The sequence below is a fragment of the Hermetia illucens genome, chromosome 7 (assembly GCF_905115235.1).
Source record: "Hermetia illucens chromosome 7, iHerIll2.2.curated.20191125, whole genome shotgun sequence".
In the NCBI taxonomy this organism is placed as follows: Eukaryota; Metazoa; Arthropoda; class Insecta; order Diptera; family Stratiomyidae; genus Hermetia; species Hermetia illucens.
Genome location: NC_051855.1, coordinates 5500258 through 5519955, shown reverse-complemented (window position 1 = coordinate 5519955; position 19698 = coordinate 5500258). Strand labels below are relative to the sequence as shown.

The 19698-nt window shown below is 41.5% G+C and overlaps 1 protein-coding gene across 2 annotated transcripts; it reads left to right on the top strand.

Moving 5' to 3' along the window:
• The first annotated feature begins 127 nt into the window (after positions 1-127).
• On the top strand, positions 128-16096 carry LOC119660798. Of its 2 annotated transcripts, none has more exons than XM_038069626.1 (14): positions 128-184; positions 257-959; positions 1017-1386; positions 1445-1695; positions 1755-2019; positions 2081-2349; positions 2414-2798; positions 7924-8120; positions 8345-8910; positions 9018-9410; positions 9468-10626; positions 10692-10868; positions 14107-14227; positions 14417-16096. In XM_038069626.1, the coding sequence occupies exons 3-14, from the start codon at positions 1050-1052 to the stop codon at positions 14773-14775; spliced, it is 4479 nt and encodes a 1492-aa protein (XP_037925554.1). In that variant the 5' UTR covers positions 128-184; positions 257-959; positions 1017-1049; the 3' UTR covers positions 14776-16096. The 2 variants fall into 2 exon arrangements, with proteins under 2 accessions (XP_037925554.1, XP_037925553.1); XM_038069625.1 differs by having other exon boundaries at positions 1014-1386.
• The last annotated feature ends 3602 nt before the right edge of the window (positions 16097-19698 follow it).

Genomic DNA, 19698 nt, shown 5'->3' with positions numbered 1-19698 from the left:
TTCAAGGACCTTCTAAATCAGGAATACGAGGTCGTACCTTGACAACCAGAATCTGCATTTCTTGTCTGAAGAGTCATAATTTGGCAACACAATTCGTTATTGTTATTGCTATTTCTTACAGGACGGCGAATGTCGTTCCCTTTGGCTTGTGAGCGTTCAACTGTCAAAACGGAATTTTGAGGAGGTCATTATTTAGGAAATACTTTATCTAATTGTATGCAATGTGGTTTAATGGACTTTTCTTTTCGTTCCTCAGCTGATTTGACATTTCGTCTCAATGTTTTGAAGTCACAACAAGAAGGCGATCGAAAACTGACATAACGGTCGCCGTCAGACGCAAGCCTGAAACGGGACAATTGACGAGTCTTGCGGGCGCTGTCAACGTCGAACTGTCGAAAATTTTCCCGTCTTAACTTGGTGGATTGATTGGTTGGGATGCGTATATTGTGGACGGTATCGCATTTCTAGAGAGGAAGGGAGTGAGTCGCTTTGGTTGTCTCGATTTGTGTCTAATTTGTTGATTGGTATCGGAACGTTCTGCAATGACATAATTTCGTTCTGTTTTGCTGTTGGGTGTGTGCAAGGCGTTCCGAATGTAATGTGAAATGTTGAATAGGGAATAGCAAAGAAAGTAGAACGAGTCCTTTTTGTGTGGAAGATATAAGTGAGGAAGAGGCGCGCGGACGAGTTTTTGTTTAGTGTATGTCGACGTGCGGTCGTCACCTAATTAAATAATGTGTGGGAAGGAACAATATGACATCAACATCATCATCAGTTTCGCGCTGTGTCCTAATTTCCGTGGACTCTAATGGATTAGTTAAGAGCTAGGGCTCGGCGAATCGTTTCATTGTTGAACGCATTCAATGGCGAGTGCAATAAATATATTTTGTTGCGTTTAGTCTCACGGTAACGGTCGGCAGATTTAAGTGGTACTGAAACAGTAGGGAAGGCGGACGCAGGTAGTTATATTTTGGTAATAAAACGTTCCTTGATAGTTTCCATGTTCATTTCAGAAGCACTGTGCACCCGAAACCTAGAAGTATCCCAAGATGGTAAAAGTGATATCAGCATATAACTTCCAGCAGCAGAACACCTATCCTGCTAGCGGCGACATCGCTGCGAGCTGCTTGATTGGTCCGAACCGGTTGGCTATAGCTCATCGGAATCATCTAATTGAAATTTTAACATTGAGCTCTAGTCGCGGTAGAGTTTGCAAAGACCCAGCAAACAGCAGTTCGGATAGCAGGTTCGCAGCTGGAAATGGAGATGGATGTGATCGAGTCGAGGACCGCCGGTGCTACATTGACCAAAATGATAACTGTCAACCCACAAAAATTGCATTTCCCACAATTGATCTGGTGGAGCAGCTTTACTTTTGTGCAGCAGGTGGGATCCTCTGGTTTGATTTAGATGATCAGTTACCATTTAAGTTTGGCTCCCGTAGGGAACTACCTTCTCACTCTGGAACACAAAGCGGATGCTAAGCTGGATCGAATCAAACAGCGGACGTTCGTTCGCGCCTATACTAATTTCGATATCGCTAGTTCAGTAGATGATTGTTTCTCTGTCCCGATACGAGCGCGCATCGCCTCGAAAACTACCCCGAACGTGACCTGTGGTGACCACATTGAAGTCATTGAAATACCAATCAGCAACGAAATACCTGCACCACCTCATCTGGTGACCTGTTGCCAGGTACGAGATTGCCTATACCTACCATCTGCGCCTATAACCTTTCTCTTTTGCCCCTAAAGACATCAGGAACCATTGCTGTATGCTGTGAACAACAGATTCATTTCTATGAGTGTCGACGTCGGACCAATGATGCCAACAAATTTCAATTCATTGATTTCTTCGAAGCCCCATTCTACATCCAGTTGGATTTCAAACCTTTCAAGATATCTTTAAGTGAGCATGTAATATCCTGTATGGATGCATCAACTGTCGCCGCGTTCAAAATTGTCGATTTGGGTGACATAGGTACTGAAGATGGTACAACGACAAACAGTATAGAAACAGGTGAAATTTCAACGACATCCACAAAGAGTCTTATCACCATTTGATCCTTTAATACTTGCAGATAGCTCAACGAATCCTACTGGACAGCACAATCCATCGCATCAATATAGCTATGGGAACTATTTCTCGTCTTCCAATCAAAGACGCAACAAAACTATTGACTTCGAAGTTGCAAAGCAATACAATCAAGCAAACGGTGTTAAATTTCAAACTGATATTCGCTCGAATTGGGATCACGACAGTCACCGGCAGTCCTCATTCTCCGAAGATCGGCCGTATTTGGTTAATGATGTGAAGATCATGCTGAAAAGTACCAATGAAAATATTTCGGTGAGAGAAGACCTACGGTTACGGATGGAAGCATTCTTGTCTGACTTGATTTCTTTATTCACAGTCGAACGATCGAATCTTCTACTCAGTACGTTCGCTCGTACAGCTTCGTCTTCATCAACAAAACGAACTGTCAAACTATCGGAACACTTCGGATGGTGGGGTAGGGTGCGGCGTTGCGACAATACATGACGAATTCCGTTGCATGGCACTGAAACCCATCTATTTCAAACTGAACCAAAGTCAGTCACCAAGCGATCATCAGCATCAGAATAACATAACGCATCATTCCTATGACTTCGTTGAGAAGGGATTGATTGGTGGAGAAGGAGTGGCTGATAGTAATGGTGGACATTTCATGAAATCTAGTTACCATGGAAATTGTATTGGCTTCACGCTGTTTATATCAACGGTTTCTGATGGCTATGTGTATCAGTTTACGAACCAAGGTTAGTAACATAAAAATTGAGTAGAAAAAAAGACAGGGAAACTCAAGGAAACCCTATATTATATATATGGTGAGGGAAGCGATGGATGGATGTCCAACGTTGTATTACGTTGGCACCAAGGCTTTGAATCAACCAAACTTGCCAAAAAAATTTGCCAGTTGTGAACACTGACTGCGCGAGATAATATTGAATTAGGGAAAAAGTAATGTCGTATTTGTGATCGAATTTTAACGCTTTATCTAACATATTTGGAATTTTCCGATTTAAGTCAAATATGCGCCGTTTTGTTCGCAAACTTGTTGCCATTTAGAAGGCAACTCCCTCTTATAAAACCCCCCTCCTTATTTGCCAAAAACTCAGCCAGTTTTCGCAAGCCTCTTTTGAGGCCAACTTAGTAGCACCAAAAGCGTTTTGCATGGACCAGAATGGCCGGTAATCACTTGGTGCCAGGTCCGGACTATATGGTGGGTGCGATAGGACTTCCCATCCGGGCTTCTGTAGCTTCTGGCTGGTCATCAAAGATATGTGAGGCCGAGCGTTGTCCTGGTGCAACACAACACCATTCCTATTGACCAATTCTGGCCGTTTCTGGTCAATCGCCTGCTTCAAACGGTCGAGTTGCTCACAGTAGAGGACCGAATTGAGAGTCTGGCCATAGTTGAGCAGCTCATAGTCTATGATTCCCTACCAATCCCAGCAAACACAGCAAAACCTTCCTGGCCGTTAATCCGGGCTTGGCAATGGTTTGGGCCGGCTCGCCGCCCTTCAACCACGATCTTTTTCGCTTGAGATTTTCGTACGTGATCCACTTTTCATCACCAGTCATCATTCGCTTCAAAAATGGTTCGAATTCGTTCCATTTCAGCAGTGCATCGTAGGCGTTGATTCGGTCCAAGAGATTTTTTTCCGTCAACTTGTGTGGCACCCAAACATCCTCTCTTTTGCAAATGATCCCAAACGGTTTTATGATCCTTACACAGTTCCTGGCCAATCGAGTGAATGCTCACATGCTAGTCTACTTGGATGATTTCGACGATTTTATCGGTTTCTACGACGATTGGCCTACCAGTACGGGGTGTATTTTCGACATGCACTACACCAAAGTGGAATCGATCGAACCAACGCTGTGCTATGCGAATCGTTACAGTATCCAGTACAATACAGTCCCCATAAACTTCACGAACTTTTTTCGGCCGCCTTCGCTGCATTTTTACCTCTCAGGTAGTAAAAATGTAAAATATGACGAATTTCTTCCTTGGCGAACTCCATCTTTGACGCGCTATAACTTGAGAGTGAAACGTACGATCATAAAACTGTCATCTATAGCGCAGATTGTCGTCTTCAAATCGCCGTATAGTATGACCCGATGCGATAAGTACAACACAAGATATGTTTAAGTGTCGCCATCTATTGACAAAGTACGATATTACTTTTTCCCAACCTAATATTTTCAAATGGACGGTACGTGCTGGAGCTAATCCCAATGCTAGCAGTTTGACGAGAATCTGCAGATCCCAAATTCGAACTGACCCTCGATCCAATGCTAGAAACGTCCGCTTAGCGGGTGGGACATTCTTGAGACCATCAGGGATCTGATGTTCTATGTCAAACAATCGGATTGGTTGCACATTCGAGACGACAGTCGGCTGCGCTTTGACCAGAGTTGAGACTTCCGGCTTGATAGCAGACGGGCGAGCCTAAAATTCAAACTGATCATCACCATCATCAACGGCACAACAACCTTAATAAGGAACTCCAGACATCCCGGTTTTGCGCCAACTTCCACCAATTCGATATCCCTAGAAGCTGCCTGGCGTTCTCGCCTACGCCATCGTTACATCTCAGGCAGGGTCTGCTTCGTCTTCTATTTCTATCATAGACTTTGCCCTTATAGACTTTTCGAATGGAATCATCCTCATCCATACAGATTCAGTGATCCGCTCGGGTGGTCCTTCCCATGATGTCGATATCGTCAGCATAGACCAGTAGTTGGGTGGACTTAAAGAGGATCCTACCTCTTGCATTTACCTCCACATCACGGATCACTATTTACAGGGCCAGGTTAAAAAGGACGTATGATAGGGCATCTCCTTGTCTTAGACCGTTGTTGATGTCGTATGGTGTGAAAGTGATCCTGCTGCCTTTATCTGGCCTCGCACATCGGACAGGGTCAACCTAGTCAGTCTTATCAATTTCGTCGGGATACCGAATTCTCTTATGGCGTGTACATTGGTGACCCACGTTTGTTTGTGGACCGCTTTCTGCGCAAACCAGGTACTTCCAATAACCTTTTCATGTGACACTGCTAATTGAATAATCCGCAGTCCATTATCATTTGTATTTTGATGTAAGCTATGGGAGCCAACGTATCACCTGAATAAGGGCTCCCTCCCCACTTGGCTGTTAAAATCCTCAAGTATGATTTTGATATCATATCTGGGACAGGCTTCTATTGTTTCGTAGAGGGCATCCTTCTCCGACTCTGCAGTCTCCTCTGTAGGGGCGTGAACGTTAATGAGGCTTATATTTTTAAATTTGCCTCTCAAGCGCAGAGTGCATAGCCGTTCGCTTATGTTTTCAAAGCCGATAACAGCAGGTTTCATTTTTTGGCTGACTAAGAAACCTACTCCGAGCACATGGTTTACTGGATGGCTACTATAATATATGGTGTAGTGACTTTTCTCCTCTCCAACGCATCTCTCAAGCCCAACCTGGAGGACATTTTGTCCCGTTTTTAGGCACGGGTGACTCTCCTTCATCCTTTTCCGTCTGCAGCTTTTCGTTAAAAAGGAGCTGCTAGTGGTCATCACGTGGAGGTGCAGATAGGATTTGGCAGTAGAGCTGTTGGTGTTGGTTCAGCAGGCGTTTCCCAGTTTTTATGCTGCATCGTGGATACCAATCCACGTTTCGGCCTGGGGCCAATGTTACCTTTTGAGCTTTGATGTTTTATGTCGAACGATCGGGATGGTTGCACGACAACAGATGTGCGAGCCAAAAATTCTATCTGCAGCCAATTCCCCGTATGTCAATTAACCCTCCGTCTTCCTCTCCCTCTATCTGTTCGAAGACCCAAATCTCCTAATTTCCCAACCAAATTAGTTCACCATGGACGGTTGCAGCGTCATTACCTCCTATCAGCACAGTCGCTGGTCCCTCATGATTTAACCAAAATCTCCTGCGTACAGTCTTGTTAGACCTATTTAAGAAGTTGTTGGAGGTGGGGCTATACAGCTGCAACAACATTGAAGTGTGTGCGTGTGTTCTTATGCATGAAGACCCTCTGCTTGAGGCGATGCTGCGTTGGTAACTTTGGTTGCAAGATTCGGAAATGACTTCGCAGGCAAAAGCGACGAATCGTCCTTATAGAAGTATACATCTGCCACTGAAGAAGGGAATGAAATATCGATATATGTCAAATAAAGAAACTACTAGTAGCGATAGAGATGGTGTTGGGTTTTATTTCCTAAAAACTTGTTGCTAGAAATACCGCGAACACGTGTTGATGCAGTTTCCTAGCAACAGTTCTGACGCCTTGAAGGAAGGATAAGGGATGTGAACTCTTCTAATCTGCAACGGCTGATGTTTGAGCAAAGCGGTCGTTTCAGTCGCCAAGTCAACAGTCATCGCGGCCTGAGCCTAGCTAATGACATGATGAAGATGATTGGACAAACACGTGATGGCCTGGTTGTCTAGAATCCGGAAATTCGCTTAGACCAGGGCTGTCTACAGCTTAAAGTAGTAATAGTTAAATGGTAATTCAGCTGATAAGTTGAAATCTTTACTTCTGCAAGTTTTCCTGCTTTTCGACAGAACAAACTTTGTCGTATGTTTGTTTGGTTCTGACGGGAAAAATTTCGTGTGTTTAGCAGCATTATGGCAAGTTCGTTCGCAGTTTTTGATAGCACCATTAGCCAATGTTACTGGCACCCCAATTGCATGGGGGAACCTCTTTTGCTAGAGCATCCGAGTCTTCATTTTCCATTACACCACGATGCCCGGGTACCCAGAATAGTCTCACCGTATTGAATTTAGAAACAGAATTTAATCGATTTCTACATTCCGGAACGATTTTTGAAGTAATCAAAGAATCTCTCAACGCACTCAATGCAGCTTAACTGTCGCTACAGATTGCGATGCGCCTGCTCTTCAACTGCTCATCAATCATCCAGGTTGCCACCCTTAGAATCGCATACACTTCAGTCTGAAAGACCGTTGAACATTGTCTCAAGGGAAAAGCCCACTTTCCGTTTTTATTCGGGAGCAAGGCTCATGCTTCAGAATCCTGTTCTGTTTTCGGGTCATCTGTGTACAAGGCGTTAGTATATCCTAACACGCATTCTTCCTCGCTTCGCTTCCTCTTCCGTCGCTTTGAAGTGTTCAAATGATAGTATAGCAGCTCTCGCCTTTTCATTGGTAACAATCGTTCTTGCAGTGTCCCAATTCCCCTTGCAACACCTTCCTGTTGAAGGGTTTGCAGAAACCGCCAATTCTCTTTCTCCCACGTCCGAGACCTGTTCTCCCGGGTGGTGTACTTTCAAGAGAGTCTGTATAGACTCAACCCTGGAGTTCGTGAAAGTGCCATTTGGTATTCTAAGAGAGTCTAACTTGGCCGACTCATCCTTATTAAGGACTCTGCACAGCCTGAAAGTCTCCTTTTCATCTTCCAGTTCCTCACAGTATGCTCTAAAGGAGTCTCGTTTCGAACGTTTCACAAGCCTCTTATATTCAAGAAGTGAATTGAACTTTGCCCAACCCGTCTCCCTAGGCTTCCGTCTTTGTATTACAGACTGTTTGCCTGCAATAGTCAGACTAAATTCTAAATAACCGTGATTTGAGAATGAGACTTCGGCTAACACTCGCCAGTCTCTAATCAACTCTAAGAACTTTGAAGTACAGATTGTGGTCAATTACTTGACTTCTTCCTGCCCCATGAAAGGCATGCTCATTACTTGACGGGTTAAGAGTTAAGAAATCAACAGGAATTGATGAATATTTTTTGCTTAGAATCGTATGAGGAATCGCTTGGTATCCAATATGTCCGTCTGTTTTGAGGTTTATATATTTCCTGATCTCAATAGAAGTTCTTGTTTTTATTTATCGATGTTCTTCGTTCTTTTCGTTTCAGGCAAGTGGTATACGGAAAATACAAAATGTTTAGCTGTCTATCCGTTCACCTCGCCTGTGGTTGATGTTATTATTGATAATTTTGTTGTTCATGCAATAACTGAGAATGGAATTGAAACGTTTTCCTCACGAATAGGTCATAAGTTATTTTCTAGCTATTTCGAATATCCAATGATAACGGATCCGTATCCAAATGAGGTAAGTCATGAACTCACTCTTTTCAAGATGGTTGAAAGAAATGAAACTAGGAAAATCAAACAGATGAGGTTGACGGTATTAACTTCACTTTTCTCACTTGGAAATGGATAGAAGTAGAAAATGTGAAGAATTGGAGGTGGATTAATACCTAGTCGATTTTCTCTACACCCATCTGGCAAGATAGCCAGGGATAAAGTTGAAAAAAAAAACAAATTTTCTTACAGACGAGTCCTCTTGTCGATGTGCCAATTTGTGTTATGGGTATTTGTGGCTTTTTTGGTATTAGGCATGTTGCATCCACATCAAAAAACCTAGTACTTCTAACAACAGATAATGAACCGGCTCGAAGCCTTTCAGCTCCTACTTCCAAACGATCAACAGCATCATCTGGAACTCCAGGCGCGGTTTCTACCGGTCGAAGTAGTAATCTCGTCTCATCATTCGCTGGACATGGAAACAACAACATCATTTCCTCATCAAATGAAATTCTAGACTGGACAATTTATGATTTAGAGCTACCAAAACCTGAAGTGCTTGTCGACGATATTGTGAATTTGGCGCGCATCTACCGTCAAAATAGTCCCGAGATTTATTATGAACTTATTGAAGAAGCTCACGTAATTATTCGTCTTGCGCGAGAATTCCTCTCCATTCCAACTAGCTATGATTATTGTGATGATGCTAACGGAAGCAGTGCAACATCTCCTATCGAATCTCAGGACGAATATACCAAAATCTTGAATGCTTCGTACTTGAAAACGTGCAAAATGCTAGCAGATTTCACAATACAGTAAGTTGAGCTGGTTTCGTCAAAGACGGGGGGAAATCACTGGACGCTGCTTTACCCCCGCTCGGGTTGTAGCATGGCCGATCTGATCAATCTTTTCTCCATTCCAGATCCAATCGCAAGGAAACCTACTCACAAGCCGTTGCGTATTACTCAATGTGCAAACATTCCATAATCGATATTTATACTAGTTACCGGGAAAGCAACAGTTTGGATAGTACCAACAGTAACTCAACTCACGATGGACTCATATATACGTTAACCTTGATGCTCTCTCGTGTGGGATCCAATAAATCCGGGACTGAATATCTAACACAAATTCTTCCAAGCCTAGGACTGACGAACTCTCCTAACGACCGAACCTGTGCCGAGGAACTTTTTGAACTCTTCCTGAAGTATTCTCCGGATAATCTGACGCATATTGCCCTTAGCTCGTCAGTCTTCCGTGAAATTTTAAATGATCGTTTCTATCAATTGTATACAAGCTGCAATTTGGAGCAGTTGTAAGTCACTTATTGTAGCCCATTCTGTATGTCTGTGATATTAGCTCGTAATTTTAGGTCACCTGAGAAGAAAGTCTGTTTGGTCCTCTGTCTGTGCTACCAGAACAAGCGTCAGGAAGCACTAAAAGTAATGGAAACGTTACGAAGGTCCCAGGTTTATACAGTTCTTCGGGATAATTGGTCGCAGCTACTATTTGATAACTTTCAATCGGAAAACTATCGAAAGTGTTCATTCTCGGACCTCACTGAAGCCATTTTGTTTGTGACTGAATGTACAGAGATTATCGAAGCAGTTGCTGATGTGATCATACGTATCCTTATTGTTACGCATAGTATCGACCTCAATTTAATCATCAAACTGTTTATGAATTATTTTGCCATGAACGTTGGATGTCCTGGATACAGAACCTCTCAAAAGATTTTAGAAATCGTTTTACAAGCATATTTTTACGACTACTACAAATATAATAGTCGCATAATGTTGGTCAGTGGAGCAGGACAAGGAGGTAGTGCAACTGATGTGATGCAGACTGATCTGCAGTCTCAGCTTAACTTATTCAGCACAGATAGAGGTCAATATAGGCCGAATACGATTGTTTACTCGAGCCGACAACGGCGGCAAAGCCTCCAGCTATCAGATAATTCATCGGCCAGCACCGTGGTTGATTCAAATTATGAAGACCCGGAATTCGAAGCAATGAAGATCCTGTTTCGTATGTATCTAGGTCTTTTGAAGCAGTCCACCACAGAAAGGAGTGGTGTGGTTAAGAAGCCTCCACATTGCAGGTGGAATGGATTGGACGTGTCGACAATACTGCCAGACGTGAATGGCTTTCGGTTAGCCTTTATTGACTATCTATACCATAATACAGCCCTGATTAAAACTACTCATGCAAAATTTGATACACATACATTAACCAATCAGCAACTTCAAATGCAACTTGCACCGATCCTTCCTGACTATGATGCAATTGGTTCTGGGGGTGTTGATTGTAGAAGCGGCGGTAGCGGTGGAAATGATGAGGAAGAAGGTGCGAATGAATACTGGCAGCTACAAACCGATAGTAGTAATTCTTTTCATCGGCCTATTGTGTTCTTCGAACGCCGCGAGAACTATTTGAATAAAATGCCGCCGCTTTGTTTGAAAACAGACGTGAACGGTGTACCTTTTTCAAATGATTGGGATGAGACTAGTTCAATTGTTATAAAAATTCAGGTAATTCCATCAGATTTTGTCTCATAAATGGTTTCCGACTAATTTTTGGTTTCTGGTCTTTCCAGTCACTTTTAAATAGTGGAAAGTTGGGTAGTTCGCTTATCGACGACATCATAGCGTTCATCAACTCTAATCCGAATGTAATTGGAGTGGATAGCCTTTTAACTATACTTTTGCCAAAATCCGAGGGTATTGAACTGCTGATACATACAAATCCACAGTATTTGCTTGATTATGCCAAGGTAAGTATACAAATGCGATTTTTGTTTCGGGTTTCTCTAATTAGTATAAAGAATACACTGTCGGATCGATTTCTGCTTGGTGAAATTAAATTAGTGCTGTAAAAGTGTACCTCAGGAAAATCTTGAGAACACGCGCAAGAACATTAACGATCACGTCTTCAGAATTATAATCTTGGAACCTTGCTTACCACCTAAATCATGAGTTGATTCGGAACATGATTGTAGTGGATTTGAAGCAAGGAAAGGTTCTTCTTCAACATCAAAATCTCTGCCTCACCAGCACTTTACCTTCTTCTATGAGTAAGCACTCATGTATGCAGATCTGCAGATACGTCCGTGTATACGCCGACACGTATTTACAGAAGACCCCCTTAACCGCACGAAAAGGCTTGCCTGATGGGGTGTCTGGTAACTTCGCATAGAACATCTTTGAGGCGTAATTGAAGTCAGGTACCGCACTTCCTTTTAATGATGAATGGATGGGTAACTTGTGTAGGATTCGGTTTTGTGGTCCTATTCTGTAAATATACTAATGAAACTTTTTCGCCAGTTCCTAGACACTTTTCTCCTCTAATATGATAATTCCGGATTTCGCTTCTTTTCTCTGGTGGGCGGCTTCCCCTCTTCCTCCGCCATGCATGCCTCTGTGCTAGGCAGGCTTGGGAATGTAGCAGGGTCCGTTTAGGCATTTCACTCCTCATGCCATATACAACATGTCATGTGTCTTATTCGTAGTTCGTTGGGATTCCACCGGGGTCCGAAATTACTAATTGTTTGTGAGTCCTTCAGAGTTTAACGTGAGCACCTGTCTGGAAGACTTAATCCCACGGTCTTCTTAAGATACGGATTGATTTTGTGACCACAATCAGAGCCTCGCCGAGACAAGCAACAACGGTACCAGCCTATACCAAGTGTATGCCATAGCATTCATACTGGTGGATGCAAGACCTAGCTGAATCTCTACCGAACTAAGGACTACGGCACCCGTGTTGAATCGCAACACCAAGCCGAGGCTCGAAGGTCTCCTCTCGCTTAAGTATAACCAACAACCACCATGCAGCTCCCACTAGGGGGCCAACCGCAAATAACCGAGCTGTCCTCACATAAAACCGAAGTTCATCCGAAGTATGAGAGTCCAGGAGCTATCTCGGTTTCCATGGTACCAGTATACCCCTGGTAAGGTTTCGTGGCCAATTACCACTTCAGATGAGTCCCCGTGCAGACTCGGGTCTGATCGCCCTGATTAGGCCTTTGGTGCATTCGCCTACTGAATCACGGCCGGTAAGCCAAAGTGAGTACAGTGTCTCCCGGTGCTACAACTATGGAGGTTCTCCTCGGCTAATTGATTTTGATTCAGTCGACAGGGTTGCCGCCCGTCTTCCTCACCGCCACCTCTGGGCACCGACTAATTGTTTGAAGAAAAACGAAACAAGCTTAAAGTAAAATCAGAAATCAAACCGTGACTGTTGTTATGGAAGCAAGGAGGCAGAGTCCAGCTGGCTCAAGTCTTCAGAGCCAGCCTGTAGCATTCACGAAGGAAACCAGCTCTCCGACCTTGTAGCTAGAAATCTGTCTGAGGTCCCCAAAGAATGGTTTACCCAGTGTCCGCAGCCTAACTCTAGCCAGAGCTGAGCAATCACAGAGAAAGTACATGAGGGTTTCCCTTCCTTCTAAACTAATTATTTTATCTTCTGTGATGGTTATGGTACCCGCCCCCCCTCCCATATTCTTCTTAGAGAGGCCAGGTTTCACGAGTACTAACGTCAAAACGCTTCGACTAGGTAAGTTGGCATATATCAATGGCACTCCGAGCAGCCCACTTAGCGATGCGGAGGATGTCGCTGTCGGTCAGAATGGCTATGTTACTTGTTCTTGCGTCGCCAATACTTCCGCCGGGAAACCACTGGCGACTCCTGAGAGATGATATTTTTCAGCTATGCCGACCCGACCGTTTCTCTGCTACACGTTGCCGTTCTTCCACGGTGGCCTAGTTGAGAAGTCTATAGCATAGTTTTTCGTGAATTACGGCATGCATGTGGCGTTTTCCATAATGAATGCCAATAATACGCGAGTTACTTCGTCTGAGATGTTGGTGCTACAGTAGGTAGGGCTTCACTGTCCCCATCCGGACTCACGTTGTTTGCCAGCACTGTGCGCTACAGCGTATTCAACACTGGGGTCCGAGGAATGAGAAGTGTAGGGGTGCATTGAGAATATCTGTTGGAAAATATTTGTAGCAGTGCTCGACAGGACAGCCTAAGTCTCGAGACTGTGAGGGGTCTCTTTTGCCCTTCTAGAAGTTTTAATTCCTTTGAGGACTTTTGATTGATTTCGGTAAAGTTTACGAATGCCTCCAAGTAACAATAAAAGTGCGCTTAATTGTCGTCATAGCAACGAAGCAATCTTTTCCATTAAGTGATTGCTTTGTGGCGTCCTAAAAAGATCTAGCTTAATTATATCAGATATAATAAAATCATGTATTACTATTGCCGTTAACAAATCCTTGAACACGCCCTACCCCTTTTGCATTCCGTCAGAGTGGGGAATCTGCCTTTGGAACTAGGTGGCTTAAAAGCTATGTCACTCACATTTAAGTCTGCGAAAATTTATCAGCTGACACCAAAAGCCTGTTATTGTGTTGAACCTTCTTTTCCAATAAGATACAATAAGGATAATCTTGAATCGAAGTTTCTCTGTTCGGACAGGGGAATCATCCGGTTATAAAATTGCTATCCTCGTGCGTGGAAGACACGTGACTCGTGCGGCGCTACCGAGGAAAAAATCGATGACGTATCATATTTTCACTTGATGCTTCCACCATCCTATCTATTCTACCCTGCAGCAACCTTGCCTTCTCCTGGCCATATGCAAATGTTTCTTCTTTTTTGCGTTCCGAGACCGTGGCGGTAATTTCATATTCACATGATTACACAGTCACACTCAGTTCAATCATGCACACTTTTTAATACGGGGGGTGGCGATCGGTACTTACAGAGCTTCAGAGAGATCCTCTGTTAAACCGCGCTCCCATCACCATTGTAAGGTAAACGTAGTGGTAACCGCAGGAGGCATAGTTAAATGCTGGGTTTGTATTAGTATCCTCAAGTTGTCTACCTATGATCATCCAGTCTTTGAGGGTCTCGTTTTTCTTTCTTTAGGGGTTTTGTTCTTAAATTTCACTTACAAAATAACCTCGGATTAAAATTTAATTACTTTTTTTGTTTTTCCAAATGACAAGGTTCGTCTGGTGTCACCTAATCAATGGCAGATCCTTTTCAAAAAGATACTGAGAAGAAAACGTGAGTTGAACGCCGAAACTCATCAGGCAGCGATCGAATTGTATGATAGAGTCATGGAAGGTATGTAATGCAATGATCAAGTGGTTATATAGTAATTTTACGACATTTTCGTCTTTTTCCTGCTAACTCAAAAAATAGTTTTACTTACTAATAAAAATATCCAAATGTAAATAATTAATATACTTTATTATACTTTTAATGCTGACGAATCCTTTGCGATAATTTAATCTCTCAATTTTATTTTTTTAGATATTCTCCGACATTTGGTCGCTACTAAACCGTTGGATGAATTCCTTGAATGCATTCCTGAAAACGAAATAAATCGGAATGAGTACAAAATCAATACCTCAACCAATAGTAATTCCAATAATTCGTTATCATTTAACGATGAGAACAATGACGAGGCTAATACTAAAGATAATAGCTTCTGGAAGCTAGGAAAGTATCGTGCACAAACACAAGATGGTGTCGATGAGATGAATCCATTTGAATTGATCATGCGGGAAGCGGTTGTGAAGCAACGTAGTGATGCGCTCGACGCTATGATACAATCCAGTGGACGGCAGCTTAATGATGCCGTTAATAATTTTCAGTTGAACTTTAATTGAAAGTAGTTCATACGCGAGAATGGTGGGTTCGGCAATTAATTCCTCTGTACGTTAAGACGAGAAAATAATAGCAGTTCTTTGAAAGTCTTCTCCATCTCCAAATCCCCTTTCTCACTCAGATTGTTTAAGGGTTATCTATCACAATTGACACCTCCGAGGTTACGGGAGTCAGTAGAACAGTAAATATAAAAAAAAATAACCTGAAGATTATTTATCTACACATTTTAGTATAATTTTACATAAATAATATATTTAGAGTCAAAGATATCTTTGCTAAGCAAAATACTAGACAAAATTTGAATTTAAATTCTACAGTTTCGTGTCAGACGTTTACGTGAGAACGCAATATAAAACAAGAAAAAAACAAGTAGTGAAAATTGAAAGCAAAAGTTGAACTTTTAGAAAAATTATAGAAAATTCTTCTCGTGAAATATTTATTTTATTAGTCAAATTATTATCATTAAAACATGTCGAAACAAAGCACCGGAAAATTTTCAATGAAAATAGAAATCTGAGTTCCGTCGTTTTCCAGTCTTTCCGAACCATTATCTGTTTTTCCTGTATTTATATAATAATATATAGGTTCCATTATGGTCAATAGTAAAGGAAGCGAAAACATAAACATATTCAATATAAAAATATCAAAATCACAATTAATAGAAAAACAATTATCAGAAATACAATTTAAAAAATAACTGCTCTCGTTATAAATTTGCACATCTGTAGATAAATGCGTTAAGTTAGGCATTGGGACTATTTCATTTAGGAATAGCCCTAGAATGCATTTTATATGTATGTAGCTATTTCATTGTTTAACGTTATTTTGGTTCACTTATTTTGTTATTTATTTCATTTTTGTATTTTTAAATTATATTTAGTCAATTATGAATTCCAACGCAACAGCCCTTTGTGGATCTCACTTGTTTTCCTCGATTTCGCTTCATATATATGCCAAAAAGAGACAATGGGAACATTTGTGTCAAATTAGGAGGTAACAAAACCGAAAAATTCACAACAACAAAATCATGAAAAGGATATAAGAAATCGGGAAAAAAATGTGTCATTTCTAAAAGAAAAGTGCAAAGTGACACACAAAACCGTATTTCATTTGATATTATACCAATTTAGTAGTAAATTTTATATTGTGCCTTTAAGTACTTCCATAAACTTAAAATTAAAAAAAAAAAAACTATCAAACTAGTAAAAAGCAAGACGGACAAAAGATCATCAGCAAAACCAAATCGAATATTTGACATCAATTCCAGTTAAAAGCATCGAGAAAATGTATTTATTTTACAATATTATTCATATTATTTAAATACCTAAGAGGTTGTATCTGTTTGGATTTTTATTCCTCCCTTTTTAGGGTTCTGTGTCTAAAAAAAACCTTGTCAAAATCGATTCATTGTCTATCTCGCTGTCACCCCCGATTTACTCGGAAACGACTGAACAAATTGTCAATTCGGCGACAACATGTAGTCTCTATGTCTCTTTTCATGCAACGAGTGGCATCATTTTGAGCTGGATTTAAGGGAGGGGTCCCCTATTTATGCAGAAGGGAAGCAGCAACATCTTTTTCACAGAATATAGCCATGTGGGTATCGAACGGGAGAGCTCTTTTAGTACTTTCTGGAACATGATCTTATTTGTGATATTGGGTGAAACGTGGAAGAGTGAGGACCGAAAATCTAAGCCCCAAAAAGTGAAACAGTTCTCTGAACTTATCCAACCGAACGACCTGAAAAAACTACTATATACAAAATCTAGGCTTCCAAATATTAGGTTGTTGCAAATGAAATGTCGGATATTTGAGTAAAATTTTAAAAAACTATAACTTTTATGAAAATTAATTTCATTAGTCAAAATAAGAACCAGCAGCTTCCATGCACTTCTCCCAACGAGATACAAAGGCATTTATTCCAGTTTCGTAAAAGTCTGGGTTTCTAGAGCTAAGAAATTCTTCAAAGGCACTTTTGACAGCTACTTCATTGCTGAATTGTTTCCCCGCCAAAAAGTGATCCAAATGCTTAAAAAGTGGTAGTCGGTTGGCGAGAGGTCGGGTGAATATGGTGGATGAGGAAGAGTCTCATATCGTAATTCATTTAATTTTTGGACCGTCATTCTGGAAACATAAGGTCGGGCGTTATCATGGAGCAGTATCACTCCATCTCTGTTGACCAATCTAGGCCGCTGAACACGTAATTTCTCGTGCATTTCATCAAGTTGGGCACAATATTTCTCTGCATTAATTGTTTCACCGCGCTCCAAAAACGAATAATGAATAATTCCAGATGCAGACCACCAAACAGTTACCATTACCTTCTTCGGGTGAAGGCTCGGTTTTGGCATGTGTTGTGGAGGCTGATCGGCATCTAGCCATTGCGCTGATCTGCGACGGTTGTCGTACAATAACCACTTTTCATTGCATGTCACTATTCTGCGCAAAGAGGGATTGTTCCTGTTGCGGTTGAGTAGAGAACTGGATATTTCCATTCGCAGCGCCATGTTTTGCTCGTTGAGTTCATGCGGAACCCACTTATCAAGCTTCTTCACCTTTCCAAGCTGTTGTAAGTGCCGAGATACTGTCGAATAGTGTACGCCTATTTTCTCTGCAATGTCACGAATCGATGATCGGGGATCAGATTCCACTATCAAACGCAACTCGTCGTTGTCGATCGATGGTCCTGGGTGTCCACGAGGTTCACTTTGGAGGGTCGTGTCGCCTGATCGGAATTTTTCGAACCACCGCTGTGTCGTTCGTTCGTTTGCTGCGTCAGCTTCAAATGCTCTGCAAATGTTTCTGGTTGCCTCCGCTGCATTGTGACCAAGTTTAAATTCATATAGAAAAAGTAGACGTTTTTGACTCCCTTCCATGCTTTTTTCTTTGAGTTTTACTTGGAACTTCAATGACGATTGAAACTGAAATGACTCCTTGATCGAACGAACGACTATTTATACTCAATTATCCCATACCACCAGAGTCACCTTGCGGCAGTTTTAAACATTAAAATCATAACTAACTTCACTTCATTGAAAAATCCGACATTTCATTTGAAACAACCTAATACATCCCATTCCGATATCTGCTCAAATAAAGTTGATACGAATAACGAGCGCGGTGAAAGTTGTATCAGTGCACTTCCAAACGAAATGAATTTGTTGGACTTAAGGGCTTTGCAAGCGTTTAACTGTCAAAACGGAATTTTGAGGAGGTAATTATTTAGGAAATACATTTGTATGTCATGTAATATAATGTTACGGACTATGCCAACAATCTCGTCCTTTTGGATAACGAAAAGAATTAATTCCTGGTTTGACATTTCGTCTCAATCTTTTCGAACTAATAACCCAACAACAAACAGGTCATCGCGAGCGAAGTGCGATCGAAAACTTAACGTTTACGAATAACGTTCGCGGTTTGACCTACACTTCAAACGGTACGCTTCGCGAGGCTCACGAAACTTGTGAACTTCCATCGGCCCTCAACTCACGTGAAGTCATTGTGCTTCGACAAGTGTGACATCATCATCATATAAACTGAAATCGCATCAGACGCTATCTACTTAATAGCGGCCACACCACTCGCTTCGCTCTGCTCTTCAGTAAATGGCGTTGTCACGACCACTAATCAGCTGAAACCTAGGTGCAAACCTGGCGCTTTCGAACGATAACTTGTATCCTTGTCGAATTTTGAATTAAACAAAGTAGAGCGAAATCCCACCTGTATCCGGTTTTGGTCACGGAGCACCCCAAGGTGCAGGCGCATGGCAGTGTCTGATGATATCGCCTCCACCCTGCGATCGAGACCTACCGTGCATAAAATTTATTGCCGGTAGTGTTCCCTCTTAATGTTAGTACCAGCATAGGAAGTTCCTCACATAACCTTTATACCTGGAGCGCCCAGCTTCCGGTATTCGGACATGTTTTTTTTATTGGCTTACAAAAACATTTTTTAAATATTTTTAAAATTAGTTTCTCTATTGTAACTCCTAAGAAGGAAACTATATTTAAGGAGGTCATCCCGTGTGGCTTTATTTTTTTTAGAAATTTTTTGTGAAGAACTGGAGACAGATACAAATACAAATGTTTAACCATGGATTTACTAATATCTTGGGCGTGCATAGTAATTTTTCCAGCCCGATCGCAAAGTTCGCTATTGAAATACAGAGCAATTTATACACCCATCTCCAAAAAAAATGTGTTTTTCTGCTGCCACGCTAGAGGGCGCTGCGATCATTTTAAAGAAAAAAAAAAGTAAACGGCATTTTAACGTACAAGCTTAACTATAGTCCGCAAACTAGGATTATTAAAAAATATTAAAAGCTAAATTTTTGGTGACTTGCTAAACTTTGTTTTTGCGAATTTTGGTGTTTTTTCACAGCTTTTTCAATGAATAAAAAAAAACTACTGAATGTTTGCGGACCGTAGAAATACGTTCTGAATAAGTCCTGAAAATTTCAAAGAATTTCGTTGAATAGATTTTGCGCTATGGTGGCAGCCGATGTTCAACATGCGGTTTCGAAAGAAACGCATTTAACATAAAAGGTAGAATGTGATTTTTAGCCATAAAACCTTAACTGACCTTGAATCTTGTACACCTAGTCCATAAACCTTAGGTTTCTTGAAGAAGCTCATGTACGGCTCTGGCTTCAATTATTGTCCTTTTAACGAAGTCATTCGAACGTCATTCAGACTGATAAATACCAGCTTTATTACGACGATCGATACAAATCTGGTATGTGACTTATCACGCGTTTCACACTATAATTTCCGAACGACTCCTAATATCGAAAAGTCACTTTGCCTATATATTCTACACTATATCTAGATGCAATTGATACAAAAAAAAATCGATTCCGCGGATCCGACACACGGGATGACCCCCTTAAGCCACAAAACACTCACTTTTCAATATGGCAAGGA